At 44.9% G+C, this 9,613-nt stretch overlaps 1 protein-coding gene across 1 annotated transcript; it reads left to right on the forward strand.

Moving 5' to 3' along the window:
* The first annotated feature begins 7,557 nt into the window (after nt 1–7,557).
* On the forward strand, nt 7,558–8,768 carry LOC123439991 (serine/arginine-rich splicing factor 7-like). The gene is made up of 2 exons (XM_045116585.1): nt 7,558–7,984; nt 8,492–8,768. The coding sequence occupies exons 1-2, from the start codon at nt 7,658–7,660 to the stop codon at nt 8,723–8,725; spliced, it is 561 nt and encodes a 186-aa protein (XP_044972520.1). The 5' UTR covers nt 7,558–7,657; the 3' UTR covers nt 8,726–8,768.
* Nucleotides 8,769–9,613: the final 845 nt, after the last annotated feature.

The raw sequence follows: 9,613 nt of genomic DNA on the forward strand, positions 1-9,613 counted from the left end.
AGACGGCAAAGAATAAGGGGCAGGCAGATGGCAAAGAATAAGGGGGAGGCAGACGGCAAAGCCTCCGTTAACCCCTAACGGAGGCAACGCCTGTCGGCTGCCGTCTCGAGCACTTTGTCAACTCCTCCTAAGGAAAGGTGACGGCAAAGAGCTTTGTCGTCCGCTTTGGGGGGATAGATGGCAAAGAAGGTCCTATGCCGTCGTAGGCTGACGCAGAAATTTTGTCGGGCGTGAGATTCTTTGCCGTCTGTTGTTTTGTCTTTGCCGTGCGGGATTTAGTCTTTGCCATCGGTGGTGGCAGACGGCAAAGAAGCTGATTCCTGTAGTGCTTGTAGATCGCACAGCAGAAGCGTTAATAAACGCGGTTGATGTAGTGGAACGTCCTCACGTCCCTCGATCCGCCCCGCGAACCGTCCCGCGATCCGTACCACGATCCGCTCCGATCTAGTGCCGAACGGACGGCACCTCCGCGTTCAGCACACATACAGCTCGACGATGATCTCGACCTTCTTGATCCAGCAAGAGAGACAGAGAGGTAGATGAGTTCTCCGGCAGCGTGACAGCACTCCGGAGATTGGTGGTGATCTAATCTCAGCAGGGCTCCGCCCGAGCTCCGCAGAAACGCGATCTAGAGGAAAAACCGTGGAGGTACGTAGTCGGGCTGCTGTGGAAAAGTTGTCTCAAATCAGCCCTAAAACCTCCGTATATATAGGTGGGAGGGGAGGGTCCTTGCCTTCGGGCTCACTTCCTTCCCACTTCCCTTTTTTCTTTCTCTTTGATTTTCTTATCTCCGTGCGCAGGGGCCTCTTTGGGTTTGCCCACCAGCCCACTAAGGGCTGGTGTTGCACCCCTAAGGCCTAAGGGCTTCCCCGGGTTGGGCTGCCCCCCCCCCCCGGTGAACATCTGAAACCCATTCGTCATTCCCGGTACATTCGTGGTAATTCTGAAAACCTTCCGGTAATCAAATGAGGTCATCCTACATATCAATCTTCATCTCTGGACCATTCCGGAAACCCTCGTGACGTCCGTGATCTCATCCGGGACTCCGAACAACATTCGGTAACCAACCATATAACTCAAATACGTATAAAACAACGTTGAACCTTAAGTGTGCAGTCCTTGCGGGTTCGAGAACTATGTAGACATGACCCGAGGGACTCCTCGGTCAATATCCAATAGCGGGAACTGGATGCCCATATTGGATCCTACATATTCTACGAAGAACTTATCGTTTGAACCTCAGTGCCAAGGATTCATATAATCCCGTATGTCATTCCCTTTGTCCTTCGGTATGTTACTTGCCTGAGATTCGATCGTCACTATCCGCATACCTATTTCAATCTCGTTTATCGGCAAGTCTCTTTACTCGTTCCATAATACAAGATCCCGGAACTTACACTAAGTCACATTGCTTGCAAGGCTTGTGTGTGATATTGTATTACCAAGTGGGCCCCGAGATACCTCTCCGTCACATGGAGTGACAAATCCCAGTCTTGATCCATACTAACTCAACGAACACCTTCGTAGATACCTGTAGAGCATCTTTATAGTCACCCAGTTACGTTGCGATGTTTGATACACACAAAGCATTCCTCCGGTGTCAGTGAGTTATATGATCTCATGGTCATAGGAATAAATACTTGACACGCAGAAAACAGTAGCAACAAAATGACACGATGAACATGCTAGTCTATTAGTTTGGGTCTAGTCTATCACATGATTCTCCCAATGACGTGATCCAGTTATCAAGCAACAACACTTTGTTCATAGTCAGAAGACCTTGACTATCCTTGATTAACTAGCTAGCCAACTAGATGCTTGCTAGGGACAGTGTTTTGTCTATGTATCCACACATGTATCTAAGTATTCATTCAATACAATTGTAGCATGGATAGTAAACGATTATCTTGATACAGGAATTATAACAATAACTTATTTATCATTGCCTCTAGGGCATAATTCCAACAGTCTCCCACTTGCACTAGAGTCAATAATCTAGCCCTCACATCACCATGCGAATTACATTGTAATAAATCTAACACCCATACAGTACTGGTGTTGATCATGCTTTGCCCGTGGAAGTGGTTTAGTCAGCGGTCTGCGACATTCAGATTCGTGTGCACTTTGCATATATTTACATCCTCCCCTTCGACGTAGTCGCGGATGAGGTTGAAGCGGTGTTTGATGTGTCTGGTCTTCTTGTGAAACTGTGGTTCCTTTGCTAAGGCAATGGCACCCGTGTTGTCACAAAACAAGGTTATTGGATTCAGTGCGCTTGCCACCACTCCAAGATCCGTCATGAACTGCTTCATCCAGACACCCTCCTTAGCCGCCTCCGAGGCAGCCATGTACTCCGCTTCACATGCAGAATCATCTACGACGCTTTTCTTGGAACTGCACCAGCTTACCGCACCCCCATTGAGAATAAATACGTATCCGGTCTGCTACTTAGAGTCGTCCGGATGTGTGTCAAAGCTTGCATCGACGTAACCTTTTACGGTGAGATCTTCGTCACCTCCATACACGAGAAACATCTCCTTAGTCCTTTTCAGGTACTTCAGGATATTCTTGACCGCCGTCCAGTGATCCACTCCTGGATTACTCTGGAACCTGCGAGACATTGCATACATGATAGAACCTATGGCTGAAGCATAGGGGACGATGCTCATATGCTCTCTATCTTTATTAGTTGTTGGGCACTAAGTCTTACTCAATCTCGTACCTTGTAAAACTAGCAAGAACCCCTTCTTGGAATGTTCCATTTTGAACCTCTTCAAAACTTTATCAAGGTAAGTACTTTGTGAAAGTCCTATCAGGAGTTTCGATCTATCCCTATAGATCTTAATGCCTAGAATGTAAGCAGCTTCTCCTAGGTCCTTCATAGAGAAACTTTTATTCAAGTAATCATTTAGGTTCTCCAAAAACTCCACGTTGTTTCCAATCAGCAATATGTCATCCACATATAATATTAGAAATGCCACAGAGCTCCCACTCACTTTCTTGTAAATACAAGATTCTCCAACCACTTGTATAAACCCAAATGCTTTGATCACCTCATCAAAACGTTTATTCCAACTCAGAGATGCTTGCACCAGTCCATAAATGGATCGCTAGAGCTTGCACACTTTGTTAGCATTTTTAGGATCGACAAAACATTCGGGTTCCATCATATACAACTCTTCCTTAAGGAAACCGTTAAGGAACGCCGTTTTGACATCCATATGCCAGATTTCATAATCGAAAAATGCAGCTATTGCTAACATGATTCTGACGGACTTAAGCATCGCTACGGGTGAGAATGTCACATCGTAGTCAACTCCTTGAACTTGTGAAAAACCCTTTGCCACATGTCGAGCTTTATAAACGGTCACATTACCGTCAGCGTTCGTCTTCTTCTTAAAGATCCATTTGTTCTGAATAGCCTTGCGGCCTTCAGGTAGTACTTCCAAAGTCCATACTTTGTTTTCATACATAGATCCTATCTCGGACTTCATGGCCTCCAGCCATTTGTTGGAATCCGGGCCCACCATTGCTTCTTCATAATTCGCAGGCTCATTGTTGTCTAACAACATAATTGATAAGACAGGATTACCGTACCACTCTGGAGTAGTACGTGGTCTCATCGACCTGTGAGGTTCGACAGGAACTTGATCCGGAGTTTCATGATCATCATCATTAACTTCCTCCTCAACCGGCGTCGCAACGACATGGGTTTCCCCTTGCCCTGCGCCACCATCTAGAGGGAAGAGAGGTTCGACAACCTCATCAAGTTCTATCTACCTCCCACTCAATTCTCTCGAGAGAAACTCCTTCTCAAGAAAAGCTCCATTCTTAGCAACAAACACTTTGCCCTCGGATTTGAGATAGAAGGTATACCCAACTGTCTCTTTTGGATAACCTACGAACATGCACTTTTCCGCTTTGGGTTCCAGCTTTTCAGGTTGAAGCTTTTTGACATAAGCATCACATCCGCAAACTTTAAGAAACGACAACTTTGGTCTTTTGCCGTACCACAGTTCGTATGGTGTCGTCTCAACGGATTTTGATGGTGCCCTATTTAAAGTGAATGCAGCTGTTTCTAATGCATAACCCCAAAACGGTAACGGAAAATCGGTAAGAGACATCATAGATCGCACCATCTCCAATAAAGTACGATTACGACGTTTGGACACACTATTACGCTGTGGTGTTCCAGGCGGTGTCAACTGTGAAACAATTCCACATTGTCTTAAGTGAGCACCAAACTCGAAACTCAGATATTCACCCCCACGATCAGACCGTAGGAACTTGATCTTCTTGTTATGATGATTTTCAACTTCACTCTGAAATTGCTTGAACTTTTCAAATGTTTCAGACTTGTGCTTCATCAAGTAGACATAACCATATCTACTCAAATCGTTAGTGAAGGTGAGAAAATAACGATATCCGCCGCGTGCCTCCACGCTCATCGGACCACACACATCGGTATGTATGATTTCCAACAAGTCACTTGCACGCTCCATTGTTCCGGAGAACGGAGTTTTAGTCATCCTGCCCATGAGGCATGGTTCGCACGTGTCAAGTGAATCAAAGTCAAGTGACTCCAAAAGTCCATCGGAATGGAGTTTCTTCATGCGCTTTACACCAATATGACCCAAGCGGCAGTGCCACAAAAACATGGCGCTGTCATTGTTAACTCTAACTCTTTTGGTCTCAATGTTATGTATATGTGTATTATCATTATCAAGATTCAATATGAACAATCCTCTCACATTGGGTGCATGACCATAAAAGATATTACTCATAGAAATAGAACAACCATTATTCTCTGACTTAAACAAGTAACCGTCTCGCAATAAACAAGATCCAGATATAATGTTCATGCTTAACGCAGGCACTAAATAACAATAATTTAAGTTCATAACTAATCCTGATGGTAACTGAAGTGAAACTGTGCCGACGGAGATTGCATCAACCTTGGAACCATTGCCCACGCGCATCATCACTTCATCTTTCGCCAACCTTCGCCTATTCCGTAGTTCCTGTTTCGAGTTGCAAATATGAGCAACAGAACCGGTATCGAATACCCAGGCACAACTATGAGAGCTGGTTAAGTACACATCAATAACATGTATATCAAATATACCTGATTTTTCTTTGGCCGCCTTCTTATCAGGCACATACTTGGGGCAGTTGCGCTTCAAGTGACCCATACCCTTGCAATAATAGCACTCCGTTTCAGGCTTAGCTCCAGCTTTGGGTTTCTTCATCGGATTGGCAACAGGTTTCCCGCCCTTCTTTGAATTACCCTTCTTTCCTTTGTCGTTTCTCTTGAAACTAGTGGTCTTATTCACCACCAACACTTGATGCTCTTTACGGAGTTCTGACTCTGCGACTTTCAGCATCGCAAACAACTCGCCGGGTGACTTGTTCATTCCTTGCATGTTGTAGGTCAACACAAAGCCCTTATAGCTTGGCGGCAGTGATTGAAGAATTTTGTCAGTTATAGCCTCTTGCGGGAGTTCAATACCTAGCTCAGCTAGACGGTTTGAGTACCCAGACATTTTGAGCACATGTTCACTGACAGACAAATTCTCCTCCATCTTGCAAGCATGGAATTTATCAGAGGTCTCATACCTCTCGATCCGGGAGTTCTTCTGAAAGATAAACTTCAACTCCTGGAACATCTCATATGCTCCATGACGCTCAAAGCAACGTTGAAGTCCCGGCTCTAAGCCATACAAGACTGCACATTGAACTACTGAGTAGTCCTCCTTACGTGTTAACCAAGCGTTCTTAACATCTTGGTCAGCCGTAGCGGGTGGTTCATCTCCTAGCGCAGCATTAAGGACATAATCCTTCTTCCCAGCTTGTTGGAGCAACTTAAGATTACGAGCCCAGTCTACAAAGTTGCTTCCATCATCTTTCAACTTAGCTTTCTCTCGGAACGTATTAAAATTCAGGGTGACTGTCGCGTGAGCCATGATCTACAATACAAATATATTCAAAGTGGACTCAGACTATGTTCAAGATAATTAGAGTTTAACTTAATCAAATTACTTGCTAAACTCCCACTCAAAAAGTACATCTCTCTAGTCATTTGAGTGGTTCATGATCCAATTCCACTAGCTCAAGTCCGATCATCACGTGAGTTGAGGATACTTTCAGTGGTAAGCATCCCTATGCTAATCATATCAACTATATGATTCATGATCGACCTTTCGGTCTCATGTGTTCCGAGGCCATGTCTGCACATGCTAGGCTCGTCAAGCTTAACCCGAGTGTTCCGCGTGTGCAACTGTTTTGCACCCGTTGTATGTGAAGGTTGAGTCTATCGCACCCGATCATCATGTGGTGTCTCGAAACGACGAATAGTAGCAACGGTGCACAGTCGGGGAGAACACAATTTCGTCTTGAAATTTTAGTGAGAGATCACCTCATAATGATACTGTCGTTCTAAGCAAAATAAGGTGCATAAAAGGATTAACATCACATGCAATTCATAAGTGACATGATATGGCCTTCATCACGTGCTTCTTGATCTCCATCACCAAAGCATCGGCACGATCTTCTGTCACCGGCGCTACACCATGATCTCCATCAACGTGTCGCCATCGGGGTTGTCGTGCTACTCATGCTATTACTACTAAAACTACATCCTAGCAAAATACACTAGAAGAAATAAGCACATTTATGAAAAAAAATAATGGCGGCGGTTGAATTGGTCATAGATCTATGACTAAAATTTACAAAAAGGTCATGAGGTGTCTAAGAGGGTCCAAACCCCAGAATTGTTTGACCATCTCTATCAACAAGGTCATAATCCCATTGCACAAAATGGTCACTGGCATGTGTAGCTCTATTTATGCTCGCATTGTAGGTCCTCCATGACAAAATTAAGAAGGTCATAGGCTTAAATAGAGGTGACTGGGCAGGCAACTCGACAATTTTGCCTACATGTCTTGTATAGGTGCCGACAAGGCCACAAAGTATAAGTACGTTCATAGGTCGGACCCATAAGTTGAGTTGTTGACCCAACTTACTTGTGGCATCGAGATTTGACGTGTGGGGCCGTGTTGGACCCACTGACTTCCTGTCATGCGCGGGGCGGCTACCCTAGCTCGCACGTGGGACCAACTAATTGGGCATGCTAATGAAGGATGTGTTCTAAAGAAGATAGCTTAACTTGGTATTTCAGAAAAAATACACATTATTACATAATACTCCCTCTATCCCAAAATTTGTGTCTTAGATGTTTTTGGATATGGATGCATTTAAATACTAAAACGTGACTAGATACATCCATATCTAGACAAATTCAAGACAATAATTTTGAGACACAAGGAGTATGATATAAGATGAAGGTGCATCCATTCCTAAGAAAAATAAAAATAAAAATATATAGAACAAGATGAAAAATAGAAAATACACATTACATAAAAAAGATGGGTCAACCCCGCTTCTGAAATCGGAAAGAAAAGCAAAAAAAAAGAGCTCTTGGCGGCCAAAATTTTAGACAAGTATGGCGGGATCATGAAACTTCCCCCACCCGTATCATCCATGGCAAGCACCCAAATCGCCACCACAGCGCCTCCACTCTCCCCAGATCCAATCGCACCCGCTCCCTCCTCTGTGCGCCTGGGTTGAGAGGTCGCTGGTTCTTGCGCCGTCGGAAAGGATGCCTTCCCATCACCGGCTCCGTTCCACCATGTGGGGCGTCTGCTCCGTGTTGCTCGGCGCCCCTGGATCTCTCTCGTCAAATAGCACTGGTCCACTCCAGGTGAAGGACGGCCCCGACATCGTCGCCACCAGATTGGGCTACTCCTGTCCTCGTTGGCGCATCCCGCATATCTGCTTCTTCAGAAAGTCATCGTTGTTGTCTTTTTTTCCTCCAGATCTGGCGTTTCTTTGCCCTCCACTTATCCTCTCCATTTATATGTGCAATTCATACTCTAATGTCTACTCCCCTTTGCAGATCCATCCCAACTTTCCTCCCCGAGCCATGGTGAGTCCCTTCCCCTCACCTGGATCGTCTCATTCCTCGCGCGCCGTCGCCGCCCGTCCCGGGGGCAGCCGCCGAGTCTCCTAGTAATAGCAGCCCATACATGAAATGAAACTCATTGTTGAACGCTTCATTTTGATTTGGATATGCTGGTAGGTTTGGATATGGGTCTCATGTACCACTGCACATTTTCCATTGGCAACTTACTTTGTCTCGGGGTAGCGAAATCGATGGAAACTAGGCTTCATGTTATGCTTGGAATATATGTGTGTGGGTGTAGTCATGCCCCCCTGTCGCTTTAGTTTCTGGAGAATGGTGAAATCCATGTACCTGAACTTGTATGGTGTTGGACAAGGTTTCTGTGTCCATGCCCTTTAACATGGGCGTTATTTAATTCTGTTGCTAGATATCGTCGAGTAGGAAGGTTGCCATTAGTAAAAAAAAATTGCCTTCATTTGGCCTTATCCCTGGATATGTTTGGAGTCTGACCATTTTGCCTTCATGTGCTAGGATCAAGTTATGGTGATTCCATCACCAAGCGCCAGCAGGAGAAGTGTCAAGAGCGCTGGTGGGGCCAAGAACAGGAGCACAAGCAGAACCAGAAGCAAGAGCAAGAGTAGGAGCCGGAGGAGGAGCACCACCAAGAGTAAGAGCAGGAGCAGGAGTCGCAGTCGGAGCAGAAGTCGAAGCCCTCGGCAAGATAGGCTGCACAGCGAGCGTTCATCCCGGCGCAGCCGTAGCTAACTTCGTCGTGTCCGCAGTCCTCCTCGTCGCAGCGAACGTCGTAGCTACAGGTGTGCACCTGCTGATTTTCTTCTTCTTAGAAGCTTGCTTGCAAAATATGTTATCCTGGCTTGGACTTACACCAAGTGTTTATGTTACCTGAAATATTCGCTGGAATACCAACTGCAGCACAAGTTATGCGTCGTTGGCTATCCAGTAGTGTATCCTTTGCACACTCTTCTGCATTAGAGTTGGCATTGAAAATTTGACACACCATAGCTAGCACACCAGTGATCTACCTTTTGACGTTACAGGAAACTTTAATATATACATGGTTATTTATTGTATTTGGGAAGTGGCGGGTCCGTGATGAGATGGATAATTTTGAAAGTACAAATGTAGCTCTACTCACAGAATTATTATTAACATGGTTAGATTTTAATAGTATGTGTGACCTTCTCCCGTCACAGTTCTAGAATACTTTTAGAGATGCTACATATAGAAAATAAGATAAGGTATCTTTAACTATGACTTGCATGAATTCATAATGGCCAAAATATTGTCAGCGGAATATTAGAATATATGCATGCCATTTGATCGTAGCTACTTACTAGCTAGTAGAGTATAGTTTCCCATGTTGTACTTGTGCGGTGCCGAGCATGTGGCGAGGCGCCATGAATTGGGCTGCTACCACTAGTAGTAGTTAGTGGCGCAGTCTGGCTAGGTGTCGTTTAGTTTTCTCTCTTCTCTTCTCTCTTTGTTATGCGTTGTGTGTTTGTAACTCGGAATCTTATTCTTATGTGTTTGCTTCCTAGCTTTGCTTGTTTAGACATAATGCACGTGTGACATTATGCAGGCAAGTAAACCATGACTGGATTGAATCCATGCTCTGTTAATTAAGCTACTCCT

This window comes from Hordeum vulgare, chromosome 3H, assembly GCF_904849725.1.
Source record: "Hordeum vulgare subsp. vulgare chromosome 3H, MorexV3_pseudomolecules_assembly, whole genome shotgun sequence".
NCBI classification, from domain to species: Eukaryota; Viridiplantae; Streptophyta; class Magnoliopsida; order Poales; family Poaceae; genus Hordeum; species Hordeum vulgare.